Source organism: Physeter macrocephalus, chromosome 19 (assembly GCF_002837175.3).
Source record: "Physeter macrocephalus isolate SW-GA chromosome 19, ASM283717v5, whole genome shotgun sequence".
In the NCBI taxonomy this organism is placed as follows: Eukaryota; Metazoa; Chordata; class Mammalia; order Artiodactyla; family Physeteridae; genus Physeter; species Physeter macrocephalus.
In genome coordinates, this window is record NC_041232.1 from 11,113,957 (window position 1) to 11,134,940 (window position 20,984).

Below are 20,984 nucleotides of genomic sequence, written 5' to 3' on the forward strand. Positions count from 1 at the left end.
CCGCCTGCCGATGCAGGGGAACCGGGTTCGCGCCCCGGTCTGGGAGGATCCCACATGCCGCGGAGCGGCTGGGCCCGTGAGCCATGGCCACTGAGCCTGCGCGTCCGGAGCCTGTGCTCCGCAACGGGAGAGGCCACAACAGTGTGAGGCCCGCGTACCACAAAAAAAAAAAAAAAAAAAAAAAAAAATCCCTGCCCTAGAGCTGACATTCTAGGCAAGGTAGACAGTCAATAAATAAGCAAATAAAGTGGCAGTAATAAGAGCCACAAAAAAAAAAGCAAGGTAAAAGGGATAAGGAGGGACAGGATTATATTTTACATAAAATAATTTATAAAGAATGGTCAGAAAGGTCTTTCTGATAAGGTGATATTTGAGCAGAGACCTAAAAAAAGTGAGAACAAGCCATCTGGTTATCTGTACGATGACAACTCAGCACAGAGGTCCAGAGCGGGGAGCACATTCAGTGTGTTTGTATGTCAGCAAGGAGGCCAGGTGTGGCTAGAGTGGGGTGAAAGGGGGCCCAAATCACACAGTACCTATACAGAGGTGAATGGGATTTGGGAGACACTCTGAAGGTAAAGCAGACAGCATATGATGACTGGACATGGAATTTGGGAAGGAAAGAAAGAGGAATAGAGAGGGACACCAAAGGTCTTTGGCCAGCACTGAAAGGACACAGATGCCATGAACTGAAATGGGAAAGCCTGCAGGAGAAGCAGGTCTGGGGTAAAATCAGGAGTTTGGTAGAGGGCATGTTTAGCGTGAGGAAACTATCAGACTTCCAACCGGAAAAGTCTCATATTCTGTGCATATACAAACACCCACCCACATCAATACGCATCTAGAGCTTCAGGGACGGGTTTTGGCTGAGAAGCAAATTTGAGCATTATCTGTATAGAGATGTGTTTCAAGCTACAAGACAGGATGAGATCCACAAGGGAGTAAGAGCAGATAGAGTAGAGAGAAAGGGTCCTGGAAATAGGTCCTGGTGCCCTTGACTGTTGAGAGGTAGGGAAGACAGGGTGGGCAGGAACAACCAGCGACAGGAGAAGTCCTATGGGTGTCCCAAAGTCCAAGTGAAAACCGTTTCAAGAATGGCGGAGGGGGTGAAACCACGTTAAATACTGCTAAAAGGTCAAGTAAAAAGAAAACTCAGTTGCCCTTGAATTGACTATTGTGGAAGTCCCTGACGAACTCAGGAAGAGCTGTTTTGGTGGTGTGATGAGGATACAAGATTGACTGGAGCAGGTTCAAGAGAGAATGGGAGGAAAGAACACAGAACAGTAAAAATAAACTCTTTTAAGCATATTGCTGTAAATGGGAGCCAAAGATAGGGGAGTGGAGGCGGGTGTGGGTCAAGGGAGTTGGTTTTGATTTTTCAAGGCTGGATATCCTCTCATGTATTTGTACACTGTGGTGAGTGATCCACTGGGAGAGGAAAGCTGTTATCATAGGAGAAGGACAATTTCAGAGGGAATCCGCGCCTCCCTGCCAGCCACAACTTCTATCACACAGCAGGTAGTGATTACACATAGTGCTCTGAACCTAGCTTTTTGTACTAAACAATATAACTTGAAAATTAATCTACTTCAATCGATGCACATCTGCCCCATGCTTTTTAATGGCTACACAGTGTTCGCTTCTGTGAAAGTACCATAGGCAGAAAGACAGATAGATATCAATGTTTACCTTCCCAAGTCAGCATTTTATTTTATTTTTTAAATATTTTTTTTGATGTGGACCATTTTTTTAAAGTCTTTATGGAATTTGTTACAACATTGCTTCTGTTTTATGTTTTTGCTTTTGTGGCCGCAAAGCATGTGGGATCTTAGCTCCCTGACCAGGGATTGAACCCACACCCCCTGCACTGAAAGGCTGTCTTAACCACAGGACCACCAAGTCCCTCAAGTCAGCATGTTAGAAGCTGCTAAACTAGTGGCCGGTGATGCTTAAGAATTTTTTATCTTATGATGAAAATTTTCAAAAATGCAAAAATAGTGAATAGTATAGTGAACCTCCATATATCCATCATCCAGATTCAACTATTAACCAGATATGGCCAAATCTGTTTAACCCACCCATCTCTTTTTGCTCAAGCATTTTAAAGCATATCCCAGACTTGGGACTGACATATACACACTACTATATATAAAATAGATAACTAATAAGGACCTACTGTATAGCACAGGGAACTCTACTCAACACACTGTAATGGCCTATATGGGAAAAGAATCTAAAAAAGAGTGGATATATGTATATGTATAACTGATTCACTTTGCTGTATACCTGAAACTAACACAACACTGTAAATCAACTATACTCCAGTAAAAAATTTTAAAAATAAATAAAGCATGTCCTAGACATCATGTAATTCCACTTCTGAATACTTCACTACACATCTCTAAAAATATGGACATTTTCTTATATAATCACAATGCCATTATCATACTTTAAAAAGAAGGATAAACCCCTTGGTTTCCTCTAATTCTCATTTTATATTCAAATTCCAAATTGTCACCAAATTTTTTTTTCTACATTTGGTTTGATTGATTCAGACTCCAAAAGTGACTCAAAGGTTGTTCTTTTAATCTAGAGCAGGCTCCTTCCTCCCCAACTTTTTATTCCATGCCACTGGCAGAGGCTTTTAGTTGTTCTATTTCCTCCAGGTCAGGGATGGGCTTTTGATTGTACAACTATATGTCTAAAAATATCTTTATGTTGTCTTTACAACTGATTGCTACTTTGGTTGACTACTGACTTCTGGGTTAGAAATTGATTTCCCTCAGAATTTTGAAAGTACTGCCCCATTTTCACATCCAGTAATGCTACTGAACAGCCTGGTGCTTTTCTTATTCTTCATTATTTGTACATGATTTTATTTTATTTCTAGAATCTTTAGAATCCTCTTTGTTCCTGATAATCTGAAATTTCAAGATGATGTGCCACAGTATGCACATTTTTCATTCACTGTGCCGGATACCTTTTAATCTGGACACCAATGTCCTTCAATCTGACATTTTTCTTCTATTATTTCTTTGATCATATCTTCCTCTTTATTTTCTGTTCTCTTTTTGGAACTCCTGTTACCAAGACTTTAGATGGATTACTCCTTTATGTCTTTTATCATCTCATATTTACTGTTCTTTATTTGTCCTACTTTCTAGGAGATTTCTTACCTTTAATCCTTTTATTAATTTTCAAACTCTGACAATCACAGTTTTAAATTCCCAGGAGCTCTTTGTCATTCTGATAGTTCTTTTTTCATGACATCCTGTTTTGCTTTATGACTACAATACCTTCTCATATCTCACAGAGTAGTAAGTGCTTATGAAGTTTTATTTTACTCTATTAGCTGTTTTTCTGATTTCTTTTTCTTATTTTTAGTTTCCAAACTGGAGACTTTCCTTATTTGTCTAGAGATTCTCAATGGTCTGCTTTAAATTTTTTTAAAGAACTTTTTATTCGGGCAATTTTTAAATGTACACAAAAGAAGAAAGAATAGTATAAGAGCTCCCCATGTACCCATCACCTGGCTTCAATAATTATCACTATTTTGCCAACCTTTTTTAATCTATTCCTCTCCCCTCCACACTCATACCTCTCCAAAGTTTTGGGTTTTGTTTGTTTGGGGTTTTTTTTGTGCCTGTCTTTAACAGTTCAGCACTAATCAGGAATACTATGCACACGGTTGAGGCTTGCTTACTGGAAGGCATCACTTGTGGGTGATTCACCGGGGCAGCATGTCTTTTCCTTAGATGAACCACAATGTCAGTATATTGGGATCATTTTTCCTGGTTTGGTTTGGTTTCTTCATACAATAAGCATCTAGACTTTTGCCGGGGCAGCCAGCATCTGAGCAAAAATGTTGTGCGCACCAGGAAGGGGGATGACAGTTCCTTTTGCAAACTTCAGTCTATACCCCTGTCTCACAATGGCTCTGTATCACACCTTATGCTGCCAATTCTTAAGACTCTCTAAGGTTGGGGGCAGGTGAATCATCTCTTTCTTTTGGGATTCCCCTGAACATATACTTTTAGTTTTGGCTTTGCCCATACTGAAAGACAGGAAGGGACACTACTATCTCCATCTTCTAAGGTTGGGGGACAAGAGATACTACCTAGAGCTGAGGAACAAGTAATAAAAGTTTAACTATAAGTTACAAAGATATTCTCCTCCAAAGAGGAATTAAAATGAATGAAATAAATACATTAGGAAGAAGGAGGAAAGAAAGGGGACGAACTGAGCCAAATGCTCATCTATCACAGCAAAAAACAATAAAAGCAAAACACACACACACACACACACACACACACACACACACACACAAAATATAGGGTTAGTAAACCAAGAAACAGCAATATAAGCCTTTTACTTAGAAATATGAAAGTAGCCACCAGAAGAAGGAAAAGCTGACACCATTAAAGTAACTGTCTATAAGGAACATGCTAGGGATGGGGCAAGAGACTCTCACTTTTCATTATGAGGCTAGATGTGCTACCTCAAGTCTTAATCCATGTACATGTTTTTCTTTGATATAGATATTTTTTAATTTAACAAAAGCATATAAGAGAAAGGGAAATTCTTTGATGTTTTCCCATTATTCTTAGAACAAAGACCTAAATCTTTTAACTAGCTCATTAGGTCTGTTTAAAAACAACTTTTTAAAAAAAGGCATTTCTAACAATTTAATTATGAACACATCTTCTAGTAGTACAATCTCTAGCAGATCAATTCAAAGACTCACTCTGGCTAAGACATTTTATAAGAATAGATAATGATTTGAGAATACTGAGAAACTAGATAGAAAAAAAAAAAAAGAATGTACAGTTAAAGGTTACTAGACTGACAGTTAACTGGCAGGATGGATGACTTCTTTCCCAGAACAAGTTTTAACCCCATTAAAGTTTATCAGAAATTGCTTCAGTGTTTTTTTTTTTTTCCTTCAGGAATGCTAATTTCTTCCCAGAAGGAGGCTGTAAATTACATTATGTGAAAAGGTTTTGTCACAGACCTGGCTTGGGGCAATTTTTTCTTTACAAGTCTCTACAAATATTATCTAGACCAGTGCTGTCCAACAGAACTTTCTTCAATGATGGAAATGTTCTCTATCTTTGATGTTCAACATGGTAGCCACTAGCCAGCCACATGTGGCTACTGAGGACTTGAAACGTGGCTAATGCAACTGAGCAACTAAAGTTTTAATTGTATTTAATTCTGATTAATTTAAATAGCCACATGTGGCTACTGGCTATTATATTAGACAGTGCAGATCTGGACCATCATGGTTTCCAGTCTCTCCTTGCCCCAAGCTCTTCTCTCTGCACTCAACCACTCTGGCCCGCTGTCATTTCCAATAAAACACATGCTCGCTCCCTCCACAGAGCTTTTCCATTTGTGGTCTCCCTTTCCTACCATGTTCTTTCCTCCCTATTCCCCAACTTCTTCATCTGGTGAGCTACTACTTTTCCTTCACTACCTCAAATTATGTTGTCCACATATCTGTTCGCTTGTTTATGGTTAATGTTTGGTCTCTCCACCACCACCACCACCACAACTCAACCCACCCACCAGCCAGAATACAAGCTCCATTTGAGCAAGGGTCCTGTCCCCCTTGCCCATCACTGTATTCCCACCACCTAGATACCACCATGCCTGGTTCTCAGTAGATACTTAGCCAATATCTAATGAATGAATGAATGACTGCCTTCTCACAATATCAACTGTCATCTCTCTTGGGGACTCCCAGTATCCATCTGTAGACGCCATCTTGCTAGTGCAATTTAGTTCCAAATTTCCAACAAGCTTATGAGCATTTCTACTTAAAAGCCCCACTGTCTACACATTAACTATCCTTATCTCCACTCTGTTGCTAGATTAACCTTCAAAAACCTTGCCTTTATTTGTGTCATACAACTCCAAACAAAGAAATCTTCAAAGACATCCAAGAGAAAAGTCAATTTTGAGGCAAGAGTGAATACACTGTACAAGTACTCCAAGTTTCTTAGGTCCTTTGTAAACCAATTATAAAAAGAAAGCAAGTAAAAAATGTCTCTGCAAAGACATAAAATGAGAAAGTGAAACTTACCACAAGTTCAAAAATGTCCATGAAGACAGAATGTCCCTTAGGTGTTTTCTCATTCAGACTGGCAGGAGACCAGATCCAATAGAAGTAAGTACCATCTGAAGAAAGGTGCACGGTGCTCATAGTGCTGCCCACAGGGAGGTGATTGGCTGGCATTGGCACCATCTGGCACACCTGGACATGAAAGGGAGGGAAACTTCATTAGTGTGACATGTAAATTCTGATTCTATCAGTTCATCATTAATGCCATTAAGTCCAAGAAGAGAATTCAATAGGCCTCCTGGTCAAAATAAAACTGACATTTATCTCTAAGAATAATATATGAAAATGACATGACAGAAATATAAGAGTTCATACAATGGGCCATGCAGTAGATTAAAAGATTCCTGAGATTAATTCAAATTACATTTTAATAGGAAAAAGTATTACTAAACACTTCGAATCTGCTATGCATGCGTGTTTTATCAAACATTTATTAAAAACAAAGTTTTTTAGGGGATATGGGGATATATGTATACATATAGCTGATTCACTTTGTTATGCAGCAGAAACTAACACATCATTGTAAAGCAATTATACTCCAATAAAGATGTTAAAAAAAGAAAAAAACCAAAGTTTTAGAGAAACAGTACTTTCTGAAATTCCCTTAGTATATAAATTTAAGGCTTAAGTATATTTAAAGGACAGGAACCCTATCTTATTCATCTTTATATTCCCAGCACCTAATTCAGAGTCTAACTCAGAAATTAATAATTATGGAAGGAAGGAAAAAAGCAAAGGCGAGAAAAAAACAAAAGGGAAAGCAGAGAAGAGGGAGAAGGAGTAAAAAGATGAAGGTACACACAGATCCTAACTTAGCACTTGAGGGCTTACTGAAATTCACCATGACCAGCAGGAGGAAAAAGACAAACACCCATTCTCTGTATTAGACATGAAGCATGTGTTTCTAATACTAAACATCTTTCAGTTTCATTGTAATGAATAAGTTCTGCATATTTCATATTAAATGTGCAGTTACATACTAATTTTTACTGCCAGAGAAAAGCACTTAAAATAAGGGAAAATGAGAATCAAGAGAACTGCTGAGTAGGTTGTTTTGTTTTTTTTTTTAAATCCAAGAATAGAAACAGAACTGAAAATCCCCAAATAAAAATAATTAGAGAAGGTCAGGTGCCTTCAGGAGACAGTAAGAATGACCTTCAGTTACTCCATCTCTTTGGGTGAGTCACTAGTTTTCTTAAGGTTACTTTTGACCCCTGAACTCATTTCATATGAACTTTTTTCCAGACTTGTTTTGGCTACCTCAAAAGTTAAAAAAGTCATTTAGTTGCTATAACCACACTTTGAAATTTGTAATGCCAAGAAATCTAGAACGTTGACAGCTACTGAATGGCTTAAGCTACCCACAAATTGTTCCAATGCACCTATCTAGTTAGTGAGAACACTGCTTTCTTGGGCAACAAAGTTTTTGCAAAAACACAGAGGATACTGACATTACTTCAAATGTAAACCACGTTCCAAGATTTAACATCCGTTAAAGTCCCCAGGCTATTTCAAATAAATACAGGCAATGTTCTCATCTATCTGCATTACTGATAAGAAATGAAGTTAATTTGGCATCTATTTGTTCATTTTATGCATCTAACAATTTTTGAGGGCTTCCATCGTGGTGCAGTGGTTAAGAATCCGCCTGCCAGTGCAGGGGACACGGGTTTGAGCCCTGGTCCAGGAAGATCCTACATACCGCAGAGCAACTAAGCCCGTGCGCCACAACTAATAAGCCTGCGCTCTGGAGCCCGTGAGCCACAACTACCAAGCCCGCGTGCTGCAACTACTGAAGCCTGCGCATCTAGAGCCTGTGCTCCGCAACAAGAGAAGCCACTGCAATGAGAAGCCTGCGCTCCGCAATGAAGAGTAGCCCCCCTTCGCCACAGCTAGAGAAAGCCCGCGTGCAGCAACAAAAACCCAACACAGCCAAAAATAAAATAAATAAAATTTAAAAAAAAAAACAATTTTTGAGCACCTCCTATGTGCTCTGCAGATGCAAAGGTGAGCAAGACTCAGTTCCTGTTCTCCAGGAAAGGCACAGTTGAGTGACAGACAAGAAAAGATGTAACATCCCACTTAAGTCCTGGATGTGACTACTCTCAGGGCACTCACTCCACAGATGGTAACTCTAACCGTTCAGTTTGACTTTGGTTGAAAGGCAGAAAGTTGTAGCATAAAGAGCTCAAACTCTAGAGCGGATGGGTTCAAGTTCTCATGCTGCCATTATTGTGTGGCAAGATACTTAACCTCTCTAAGCTCACTCCTTCATTGAAGGACAAACACTTACTGAGTGCTTACAACGTGCCTAGCCTCAGGTGCCTTAACTGTAAGATGAAACTGCCATAGTCACACCTCACAGATAAGGAGAGGAAGTGTATGTAAATTGCCAAACCCACGGCCCGGCAAAGAGAGACACTGTTATTATCAATTATCAATCAAATGTTGTGCTATATTCTAAGGACACAAAGATGAGTAAGACAGGGTCCAGACCTACAGGTGTGTGCGGTCTTGGGGAGGAATTAGACACAACAGCAGGCGATTTCAGTATAATATAGCAAGTGCCATAACAGAGCGCTTTAAGAGCACCAAGGATGAGCTCAATCCCAAGCGCACAATGATTTTATCTAAACTCATTTCAAAGCTCCCGCTCCCACAGAAAGGCTGTTTAGAACAAATTGAATAGGGAAATAATGCCTTCCCAAAATAGATCTAGTTAAAAAAGAAAAAATAGCTGGGATTTATACCATCTTTGACTCTCTAAAATTTGTTTAATCCTAAAAAAAGTTTGTTGGCCTTAGTAACTCTTAGAGAGCACATTCACTCAGATCATGTGGGAAAACTTAAGACACTAGAGAAAAAACAGAATGCCCAAACGATAACAGTTAAAAGGATGTCACTCCGGCAGGAAACTATATCAACTGTGTTATTATTCCTTCTGATGATGTCACAAACTTCCCTTACTGTCTCCAAAATATAAAACACAAAGTCTTGGTGTTCTGTTTACCTGAAGGGTATTCTGGTCAATGACCTGGAAAAGAGAGTGAGGTTTATTGTCAAAAGATACAGGCCGGTGGAGAAGACTGCCACTGCCAAAAGCAATCCATCCTGGTTCCAGCTCCTCATTCCGGCAGTACACAAAACCTCTGTGGGGAAAAACGGTATACAGGCTAAGTCACCAGCTCATGTCTGACACCCTGCAATGAGCTACAACAGACAAAACAACATTTCCCTCCTAATTTCTTTTCAATGACTAAGTATGCAAAACATCTGAAGGAGAATAAACATATTATATTAATTTTGAGACTGACAAACTATGGCAAATATTAATTTCCCACAACAAATTGGAGAGGAGAAAAAGTTGGGGAAACAGTCTAATTAAATATACATAAGGAACTCAAACTGTGGTTTCTTTTGGCAGCAATTCATAGATCTTATATCCCAACTGAAAAAAAGAAAAAAATCACCGCGGATCCAATGTCAAATCCAAGAACAAAAAGACTTAACTCGAAAAATATCCATTTTTCAACATGGAGAAGTCACTAATATAAAAATTCTGATCACAGAGGAATTTCTGGCTAGAAGTTAGAAACAATTATTTTAGGGCTACCAAACTCTTTATAGAGTCAAAACAAAGCTGAAATGCATTAACAGAACCAGAGACAGAAAGTGACAATAAGAGAAAACCAGTCATTCAGACTTGTTTAGTCACTCGTCAGTCTATGGGGAGTAAGCACGCACTCCCAGGTGTCTTCATCACAGATTTAGGTAATGAGGAAAACGTTCCAGCCAAATGATTCAGCAAGTTCCATGCAACTGACCTGAGAGTACCATGTAATCCAGACCCCAATTTGCTTACTCCTCTTCCAACTGAGTTAGTAGTATACAGGTAAAGACCATCTGCCGTGACACAGCGTCCCAAGTCAGCATCTGAAATCGTTTTTTCACAGGTAAATTATATACATGTTTTCTCTAATGAAATTATAAACGTGCTTTTTCGAATGAAAAAGCCATTAGGAGGCTGAATGAAAGATAATCTCCCATTTCTTAAATAAGTGCTTCTTGGGAATTCCCTGGCAGTCCAGTGGGTTAGGACTCGGCGCTCTCACTGCCGGGCCCCACGTTCGATCCCTGGTCGGGGAACTAAGATCCCTGCAAGCTGCACAGTACTGCCAGAAATAAAAATAATAAAATAAGTGCTTCAATGTGACTTCCAGGGAAGATGGCTTGAACACCTAAAACAAAACTCCAAAATGCATGTAGGATTAGAGACCAAGATCAGGGTAAGAGGTCAGATAGTTATTAGCAGGAGAACCTGGTTCAGTCTGCCAAAGACTTTTTTTCTTTCTTTTTCTTTTTGAATAGCAAAAATACATTCCTAACTCTAATCTGAAACGACTAAGCATACAATACTTTCCCTAAGGATTGTGTAACAAAAAAGGTGTGAGATTTAAGAGTTTGGGGCACGTATTAGTTGACCTTGGGCCTCTTTGAACTTCAGTTTCTTCATCTGTAAGATGAAGATAATATGTACCTCAAGAGTTACTGTGAGGGTTAAATGAGACAACATAGGTAAACACCCACACTGCTCTCTGGTACAAAGCCAGGGGCCCATAAATGGCAAATGATTTTACGTTGATAGACTGACTGATGATATACATTGAACTAAAATCTACTCCTTGTGGATTTTCCATCTAGAGATCCTAATTTTAAATTTCTGGAGTGACACAGCACAAAAGTATAATATCACGTCTATTTAAAAAAAGCAATTATGTTTACCCTTAGGTATATCTTCCCCAAGCTTAAAACAAATAGTATCTCTCTGAATGATAGTAAATGGTTTACTAACATATTCTAGAGAATTTACCTTAATAAGAGAGCTTACAAATAAAACTTTGTTTTTATTTTCAAAATCAATCCACTTACTATATTTAAGTGGAGTTTCTCTACTATTTGCCATATTATAAGAAATCCAGTGTAATAGCACTCAAATTAGTACTAAGTATGTGATTATCTTAAAAATTCAGTCTACTAAACCAAGACAACCGAGACTTGTTCCTATTAGTTCTTCAAAAAACAGTTAAAAGTAGGTAATCATTTTCAAAATATTAATTTCATTCCTTAAACATTTTATTTTAACTTAAAACTTATAAATATACATTTATTCATCACTCTTTAGATTAAGGCCAAGGCCTTTTGAGTATGGATCTGACAAGGAGTGAGAGTGAAGGTGACAGAGTAAAACAAGATTGGCTGGAGTTGACACTTGTTGAAGCTGAGTGATGGGTATACAGGGTTTACTGTAGTATGCTTTCAACATCTGGGTATGTTGAATGTTTCCACATATTAAAAATTAAATAAGACTACTTTTTAAATTTTTATAAGAAAAATATCCTCTAGCCAGGAGCAAAACCAAAGGTACAAGAGAGTGAAAAACATACAGATCAGCTTAATACCATCATCCTCAGTAAGAAATTACTCCAAAGGAGATACTAAAAGGAGTAAAAGGAGAGAGTAAAGAAAGGGGTTTTGGTTTTGTATGAATTTATAAATTTTCACCTATAATGTTTAAGAACTTCTTGGGCATTACAGGCTTTTTGCTTCTCCTATTGACTCTAGTTGAGTCAGTGAAGATAGTAACTCACATCCGGAAGTCTTGCCTCTGTTCCTCTCACCACTTTCACATGACTGTCTGGAAGAAACAGTGGACTGTGAAAAGGCACAGGCACTGGATGAGAGGTGTGGGGAGGGCCCACTGCTTAGACTGAACCCCATTCCCTTACAGTTACCTAAGAAAGCTGTCCCCATCAAAAGTGTGAGAAGAAGGGGTGGGCAGAATAGACTCTGAATCCCGCTCTAATTTCTTAGAGAATACCAATTTCTTAGAGACTGGCTTTGTTGAATCATTCTAAAGCATTCCATTTTTTTAAAAATAAATTTATTAATTTATTTAATTTTTTTTTGGCTGCATTAGGTCTTCATTGCTGCATGCGGGCTTTCTCTAGTTGCGGTGAGCGGGGGCTACTCTTCATTATGGTGCGCGGGCTTCTCATTGCAGTGGCTTCTCTTGTTGCGGACCACGGGCTCTAGGCGCACGGGCTTCAGTAGTTGGTGGCACACGGGCTTAGTTGCTCCGCGGCATGTGGGATCTTCCCAGACCAGGGCTCAAACCCATGTCCCCTGCACTGGCAGGCGGATTCTTAACCACTGCACCATCAGGGAAGCCCTAAAAGCATTCCATTTCTAAATGTAAATAATTTCCTAGGGTTTTTTAAATTCCTACTTTATCACTTATGTAATATTTAATGATATAATCACAAGTACCAATTACAATAACAAACAGGTCTGGAAGCAAGGCAGACTCTTGGCAAGCCTGCAACTCCGTAGGTGGGAGTAGCAGTGCACAGACTCTAAGAAGAGCCTACTGGCCTCATGGGTTTGGTGTGCCACGGCACCGGTCAGTACATCTACCAAGCGAACAGAGGCCTAATTCATCTGGTAAGTCAGTTAACTGCAGGTCATTTCAGAGACCTTCTGCCATTTTCACTGAGATCACAGAATAAACAGATATGTAATACCTGTGAAACTGTGTAAAAACATTTTAATCTAGTCCCCTTTATTTAAAGGGGATACTTAACAATTCATGCTCCTTTGAACAATCTCTTTTTTTTTTTTTTTTGCTTTTAGGACAGGAGGTACACCAACACACACACAATAAATTACTAAAAGAAACAGTATCAGGCAACAAGACCTGATACTCTATTCGTGGACTTAAGGCTCCCATGCCCAAATTCAAATACCCAGGAATTTAAGTAATTCATGCCTCCTTGGCAGGAGTGTATGGATGATCCTTTTCCCTTGCGATAGTAAAACCTATCCATTTTCTTACCTCACTGAGTATCAGCTTTTATACTTTTACTGATAAAGCAGACAATGATTACCCTGTATAGGAACCTTAAGCTCTTAATTAAAAGGAATACAGAGTTATATCTAAATCGTTTGCCACAATTATCTAAAACCACTCTTTTCATATCTTAATTTCAATCACAGGACCAAAACCCTTGCATTACCTTTATTTTCAGAACTGGAGCCAGTGTTGCTATCTGGTGCAGGCAACATGTCTTCATACCCCCATGATACTATGTGTTTGCCACCAAGCAAACAGGAGGGGGATCCAGGTCCCCCTTCCAAAAGCAACAGCCTAAATAGAGGAGATAGAGGATCATAAAGACACCGAGACTATCCATTTCAGCAAGAAGATAAAAGTCTACTTAACATCTCAAAGAGCAAAAAACTAAAATAGTTCTACACAAATACTATACATCTGAAAAGACATTAACAATATGTATATTTTTAAATTAGAAAATTACGAAGTAGTGCTTATGGAAATGTTATAATAAAATTGTAGCTGTGTGTAAAATGTATATATTTTACATGTATACATATCTGAGAGAGAGAGAGAGAGAGAAGGGGAGGGATGGAGAGAAAGGGGTATGAACTAGGAAACACATATAACACATACAACATTAGGAGTGGTTATCTTTGAGTAGTGAGATTATGAATGACTTTCACTTTTTTCTTTATACCTTAACATCTTATTATCTTGAAACCTACAATAAGAATTCATGACAAGCTATTGCATTCTTTTTACCACAAAAATTAAAAAATGAAAAATAACGTGCTCTAGGAACACCTTCCAAGAAGGAAAGAAACAAAATTCTCACTTAAGATGAAAAGAATAACATACTTGTTTAAAAATGAGTCATTAATTGATAAAAAAAAGTTTAGCAATTTACTTATTAAAAGAGCTTTTATGCACAAGGCTTCCTTGTGTAGAAGGAGGGTGAGGATCCAAAGTGACAACTTACCTATACAGCACATCGGCTACAGGCAGGGACCCTAGATCTGTCTGTTTCTGTAATAGATGGACTGTATGAACAAAAGTTTTCAATGATCCCCTAAAAATAAAAGGAACGAACAGAAAATCATCAAAGCTGAAACGTCAAATAAGGTTGTTAATGTCAATTTTATTAACCACATGGAGAGCTTCCAAATTGAGTCTGCTTCTGTCAGTCAGTAGATGTGCTGTACAAAATGTCAAAATAGACGTGATTCTTACCATGCCAGTTATGATATTCTTCTTGTATTTGCAAAGGTAAATAATGTTCCCCTAACATAAAAGTTCAAAACATAAAGCTCAAGCACAAAGAATGTGTGGCTATTATGCCTGATACTGTTTCACCATCAAGTTGATCTCTAGCTGAAGGAGATATTTCATAGGAAGAGGTTATATTTGAAGTGTAGCAGTATTTCTAGGCTTAATTTTTTAATATCTTTGTTAAGTTCATCCATTTTACATAAACATCTCACACATTAACTATGACTGAAGAGGAAAACATTCAAATAATTAATACTTTGTGCTGAGAGGTGTTCCTTCTGCTGCCCCCTGCTGTGCAGTATGGGACTGTAATGCTTGCAGAGCTCACTAAGACCCAATTTCCTTTTGGTTCCCAAAGCTTGAGGCTCTGGGAAGTCTACAGTTTGGTCAGCAGGATCTAAAAGAAGGTGATTTTAAGATGCACAAGACTTACCTGGCCAGATCCCAAGTATAAATCACCACAAGAACATTTCCTGAGCTAAATGATCGCCAGTATCAGATGGGCTGACTTCAGATTGCTACCTTATTCTCTTAGCCAAGGCTTTAATTGCTAGGTATCATGTGCCTAAACCCCAAAAAGTAATGGAATACCTAACACAGGACCAAGAAGGCCTAGAGTCCTCCTCTTTTTTTTTTTTTTAATTTTATTTATTTTTTATTTTTGGCTGCGTTGGGTCTTCGTTGCTGCATGTGGGCTTTTCTCTGGTTGCAGCAAGCGGGGGCTACTCTTCGTTGTGGTGTGCAGGCTTCTCATTGTGGTGGCTTCTCTTGTTGGGAGCACGGGCTCTAGGTGCGCGGGCTTCAGTAGTTGTGGCACACAGGCTTAGCTGTTCCGCAGCATGTGGGATCTTCCCGGACCAGAGCCCGAACCCGTGTCTCCTGCATTGGCAGGCGGATTCTTAACCACTGCGCCACCAGGGAAGCCCGAGTCCTCCTCTTAATTGCCCCTTTCACTATCTCTGGTGTTCAAAGAATCAAAACCAAAGAACCATATAAGGCAGGGAGGCAACAGACACAGTATAAAAGCACACGTTGGGAGTCAGGACCCACAGGCTCTGAAACCCGGCTCTGCCACTCACCAGCGGCACCATCTCAGTCCTGTTACCAAATTCCTATGGGTTTTTACTTCTTCATCTGTCCAATAGGGATACCTCCCTGGGGTACAACAAGGTTAAAAGAAAGGGGCAAAGGCATAATGGAACATTTAAAACATTAAACCAACTATAAGATATTATTAGCTGCCAGATTCAGATTTTTTTTTTTTTTTGCAGTACATGGGCCTCTCACTGTTGTCGCCTCTCCCGTTGCGGAGCACAGGCTCCGGACGCGCAGGCTCAGTGGCCATGGCTCACAGGCCCAGCCGCTCCGCGGCATGTGGGATCTTCCCGGACCGGGGCACGAACCCGTATGCCCTGCATCCGCAGGCGGACTCTCAACCACTGCGCCACCAGGGAAGCCCCAGATTCAGATTTTAAGAGTAAAATTTAGGGACTTCACTGGTGGTCCAGTGGGTAAGACTCCATGCTCCAATGCAGGGGGCCCGGCTTCAATCCCTAGTCAGGGAACTAGATCCCACATGCATGCGGCAACTACGTCTGCATGCTGCAACTAAGACCTGGCACAGTCTAAATAAATAAATAAATAGTAAAATTTAAACTCCTTCTATGGCTCCTAAGCCCTTACATGGTCTGGACTCTCATCTCCTGCCCCTCTCCTTCTACTATTGCATTCCAGCCACCCTGCTCACTTTGCTGTCCTACCCCAAGCACAGAAAGAGGATCAGATTTGTGCCACTTGCTGCTTCTCTTGCCTGGAACTCCCTGTCACTGGCTTTTTTGCATGGCTGGCTCTCTCTCTCATCATCTAGGCCTCAGCTCAAATGTCTCCTGTTCAGTAAGGCCTTCCCTGGTATCTCTAGCTAATGCTGGCCCCCACCTCCACTTAAGTCATTCTCTACTATTAAAATATCCTGATTTGTCTTCTTACAGTGAACATCCCTCTCAGAAATTATCTTATATATGCATTTGTTGCTAGTTGTCTGACTCTCTCAGTCTCATGTAAACCTTGCAATTTTAGGGACCATTTACCTTGCTCAATGCTGTATCCACACTGCCTAGTAGAGTCTCTTGCACGTGGTAAATGAGCAGTAATGACTGACAAAATGAAATCCACTCAACTGTAAGATTAGAGACCATGAGTCACCATGAGTCATTATTTCCCTAAGACCTAGCAAGGCTCCTGGCACATCAGAGATGTTTGATAAATGTTAGTTGGTTGAAATGAATGAACATCTTCAAAATATTTTTTTGGAAACGTTGTTCTGTCTTTGAGAGCATCAATCTCAAAAGTTCAACAATATGCTCCTAAATAACTTCATTAAAGGAGATGATCTAACACTGAAAAGCACATGACTGAGGCAAATAAAGTCCAGAACAAGGTGATAATATTAACAATAATGTAGGCACCATTTAAAACAAAAACAAAAATACACACCCAAGAAGAAGAAAATAAAAAACACTCATTTCAGTGCTTCTGCCAAACGGAATTTGGAATCTCAAGTACATGAAGCGATTTCAATAACTCTCTCTTGGTTCAGACTAAATTAGGGTACATAATAAAAAAGTGAGTTTTATGATCTCATGTTCATTAAAAACATTTGAAACTAAAGAGTTGATAATTATTCCAAACATTCTAAATCTGTCTAAAGATAGGACTATCTAAAAGCAAAATTTCCCAAAGTAGGACTTTTGCATTAATAACAAATCTATTTAGGGCTCAAAACTGTGTTCTGCATATCCAAAAAAAAATAAATCAGTCCAATATAAAGCCTTTACAGGGAAACTTATTTCAGTACCACCCAATAATGTCTCCAGAATTAAGCTCATGTCAGGATTTCCATAATCAACCACAGTCTTCAAGGATCTAAAACTAGGCTATGACAGTTTGCTCAGGGCAAAGAAACTGACAATAAATGCTGGTGCCATTGTGCCTTAAAAATAGCTTCAGATTCAACCATTTGAAGGTCAACTTTGAAACCATAAAAATGGGGAAAGGAGTCTTATAGCTAGGAACTTCATAATCCTCCAAGAAGAACTTTTCCACATTCGCTTTGCTAACAAAAGGAATAACTCAATCAAAGAAAAAATTATGAAGGGAGAGAGATAAGTGACACTAATCTATCAGACCGTGGTCCTAATTGGTCCCTAGACAATTAGGCTAGAAGAAAGCAAAGGTAGTGAAACTTTTCTCACAAATATGTGAGAGTGATCATACAGTTTACTGGGCAGGAGAACGTAAGAAATCCTCTCCTGGAAAAGTAACTCCAAGCACATTTCCTATTGACAGTACATCAGTAACATCAACTTACAAACGAAGGACAGTACACTATTAAATCTTGCTACACACAGAGAGATCTTTCAGTTAAACTGATGGAGCCAAGCATCAAGGTCCAGAAATATAATTTGTGACCAAGTCTGTGTGACTGAGTCCAGGTGAGTAATAACCCATTCACTCACTGACATACTCCTTACAGACATGCAGGAAAAAAAATTAAAAGCTCTACATATTTTTTGACAGTCCTTCCAGGAGAAATACAGATACAACATCCTCTACTAACTACCTGATGTAAAACAGTAACCATCTAAGGGTGAGTAGACAATGGCAAGTGTTGATTCTCCATTTTAAACTGTTTAAGCTGTTATCATGGTATAACAGAAAGCAAAAACTTGAACTTGGGTTTCAACTCCAGCTCCTGGTACCAAGTTTTGGTGGAAGCATCTTATGCATTGTCAAGGCTGCGAAATTCAATACTGAAAACGAAGAAGGACTTCTGAATGTTAAGACTTCCAACAAATATGCTTGCCCTCTTATTCACTCACCCAACACAGGAAGCAGCCATCACAAGGTCACCAGTTGGTACCTTTGATTTTCCTTACCTGGCACATGCCAAAGCCACCAGGGCAGCAGCAGCATTTTCTTTTTGCTTATGTGGGATGTGTCGGCCTGTGTCAGAAGTCTCCTCTAGCCAAGAGCACAGCAAAGTTTCGATTCCATTCAGACAGTCAGCAGGCTCCTTGGTCAAGCTCAAAGGCTGGCAGTCGCGAAGGCAGTTCAATAGCACCTCAGCAGTTATGTTACAGAGAGAGGGGTCTGTTCTACTCTGGGACTGAATAAGGGGGAAGACCAGCAGAAGCCCCATCCTCGACGTGAAGGGAGCTTGCTCGGGTTGCTGCAACAAGCCCTGGCGTTTGAGCAAGGCCAAAGTTTCTTCGTCACCCGAACTTTCCCTTTCATGCTGTTCTTCCAAGGCCAGCTGGCGCTGGGCATTCCACAGTCCTCGCAAGGCATTCAGGCGGTATTCCAGCAGGCGGGCATACGCATTGCTCTGATTCCCACAAACAGAGCGCAAACGTTCTGCTAATTCCGTCGGATTCTTGGTCTCAAATGTTAAAATCTAAGGAAAGAACCAATAGAGAAGTTGGTATGTACTGCTTTCACCACTGCTCTCATCTATGGAAGCAAATCTATCCAATGGTATCTAAAAATGGTCCACATCAAAAAATCTTAATTGTGGCCAAAGCCAGGTTGCTGATAGAGATGTTTTTCCTTGGCACTTCTGCTAATGCTATTAAAAGTGAGATTAGGACCCAAATCATGAAAATAATTAAGTGTGGAGGTCAAAAGTTAATTTGAGTAGCTTATTTTAGAAAGTTGAGGTATAAATATTTATTCAATGCTCAGGTTATAAATCTATGTCTCTAAATTCTATTACCAGGGAGGTTGTCAGTGAAAACAGAACAAGTTTCATCTTCAAGATCTAATATACCAACTAATAAATGATTGTTTATTATTCTTTGATTTTGAAGAACACTCCATTCTTACTACTGTTAATCCATTATTTCAATTGGTGACATGGTATAGATTTATCCAGTTCACACTGATAATGGATCCACCCCTATTTTCTCACCAAAAACATACAATTATCAGGAGACCTCCTTGAGATTTTCAGCAGCTGGGGAAATAATAAAACCATTAAATCCTCAATCAACTAGGAAAGGAAACAGCTATGAAGATAAAGAATCAAACTAAAATTATGATGCAAATAATTTACGCATATAAGTGTGACTAAGTTAAAATGAACAGACTGTTGTAACCAACAAATAAGAGGCCACTCTTGGAACAAGCACATTAAAACAGATTATCAGGCGCCAGAGGTGTCTGGTTCTCAGTAGACCAGAAAGTCAGGATGGGGAGAGGCTTGGAATAAAAGCAAAGAAAATTCTGTCAAGTCATTGGCACTGACATTTTAAAGGGTCATAGGTCACTTTATTTCTCTCATAAACCTGCAAAATACATTTTTTTAATCTCAAATTTTGCCCTTAAAACTGTTAGCCCAATAAAACAACAAGAACTTCCAGAGAAATGTAAACCCTGTAACTGCCTAGCTTAGCTATACATGCAAGTCACTAAACTGAACTGAAAAAATGTTCAGTTTGAGAACAAATTCCAATTCAAAAAATTAACTACGTATGTATCTCATTTAACTGATTTGAAAAAATATTCATTGTTTTAAAAAGTAACCAATTCAAACTTCAGTTCTAGTCTGTCAGATCAGAAATAATTTCCAAATGCCATAAAATTTCAACCAACAACGAAGCAATAAAAAGAAATGACCTACTGATATCCACAACCTCAGTGAATCTCAATGGCATTTTGTTGAGTGAAAGAAGTCAATTTCAAAAGGTTCCATCTGCATTATTCTATTTATATGACTTTCTTGAAAAAAAAATGTATAGTGATAGAGAACAGATCAGTGGTTGCCAGAGGTTGGGGTACAAGCAGGGTGTGACTATATAGGGATAGTATGAGGGAGTTTGGGGAGGCAAACGAACTGTTCTATATCCTGATTGTGCTGGTGGTTACATCAATCTATACATGTGTTAAGATTCATGGAACTGCACACCCACCCCCCCAAAAAAGGTCAATTCTACCATATGATAATTTTAAAATAAAATTTAAAACAGTTGTAATCAGGCTATGGTTGTATTCAACTAGGTATCATTGGGTAAAGTGATATTGCAAATCATATTATTAAAAATAAGAACTAGGGACATTTTTATTTAGTATTTAATACAACAGAATCAAATAATGATTGATTAAATGTCCTTTATCATCAAGTCATACAAATTGTATTTCCCTATCCTTTTGTCTCGATTCATCAAACACAAATTACCCTTCTGATTATTTTTCGCATGACAGCAGATAAAATAACTCCAAATTCCTTTAAAAAGATCGCATTTCAAGGGCAACCATCTACCCTGAAGTAATCGTATCTAAGGAAGCTAGATTACCTTTTTTTTTTTTTAAGATCGCTCCCCAAAACAGTCAGTAACCAGCTTCCACCATTACGATCAACAACCAAAGACTGAGATACTTTTAATGTAGTGAAAAATGACAAAATTTTAAACTTGATCATCTCAAGTTATGACGATCTAAACAAATAAATTTTGTTGCATTTTTTAAAATGCTTTTCAATATTGATTTTGTGATCTGTACCCAATACAACTCTTTGATATAAAATACATATGTGGACTTCCCTGGTGGAGCAGTGGTTAAGAATCTGCCTGCCAATGCAGGGGGTACAGGTTCGAGCCCTGGTCCGGGAAGATCCCACATGCCGCAGAGCAACTAAGCCCATGT

The 20,984-nt window shown here is 39.0% G+C and overlaps 1 protein-coding gene across 1 annotated transcript in view; it reads right to left on the minus strand.

Annotated features, from left to right (window-relative positions):
- Positions 1-20,984, minus strand: part of HECTD4 (HECT domain E3 ubiquitin protein ligase 4) — a 197,188-nt gene that overhangs the window by 130,639 nt on the left and 45,565 nt on the right. Inside the window, exons 2-7 of the mRNA XM_055080495.1 lie at positions 18,221-18,738; positions 13,996-14,085; positions 13,198-13,328; positions 9,949-10,057; positions 9,135-9,273; positions 6,086-6,256 (exon numbers count right to left, since the gene is read on the minus strand). Coding sequence (XP_054936470.1) covers positions 6,086-6,256; positions 9,135-9,273; positions 9,949-10,057; positions 13,198-13,328; positions 13,996-14,085; positions 18,221-18,738 — 1,158 coding nt within the window. The remainder of the gene's footprint in view (positions 1-6,085; positions 6,257-9,134; positions 9,274-9,948; positions 10,058-13,197; positions 13,329-13,995; positions 14,086-18,220; positions 18,739-20,984) is intronic.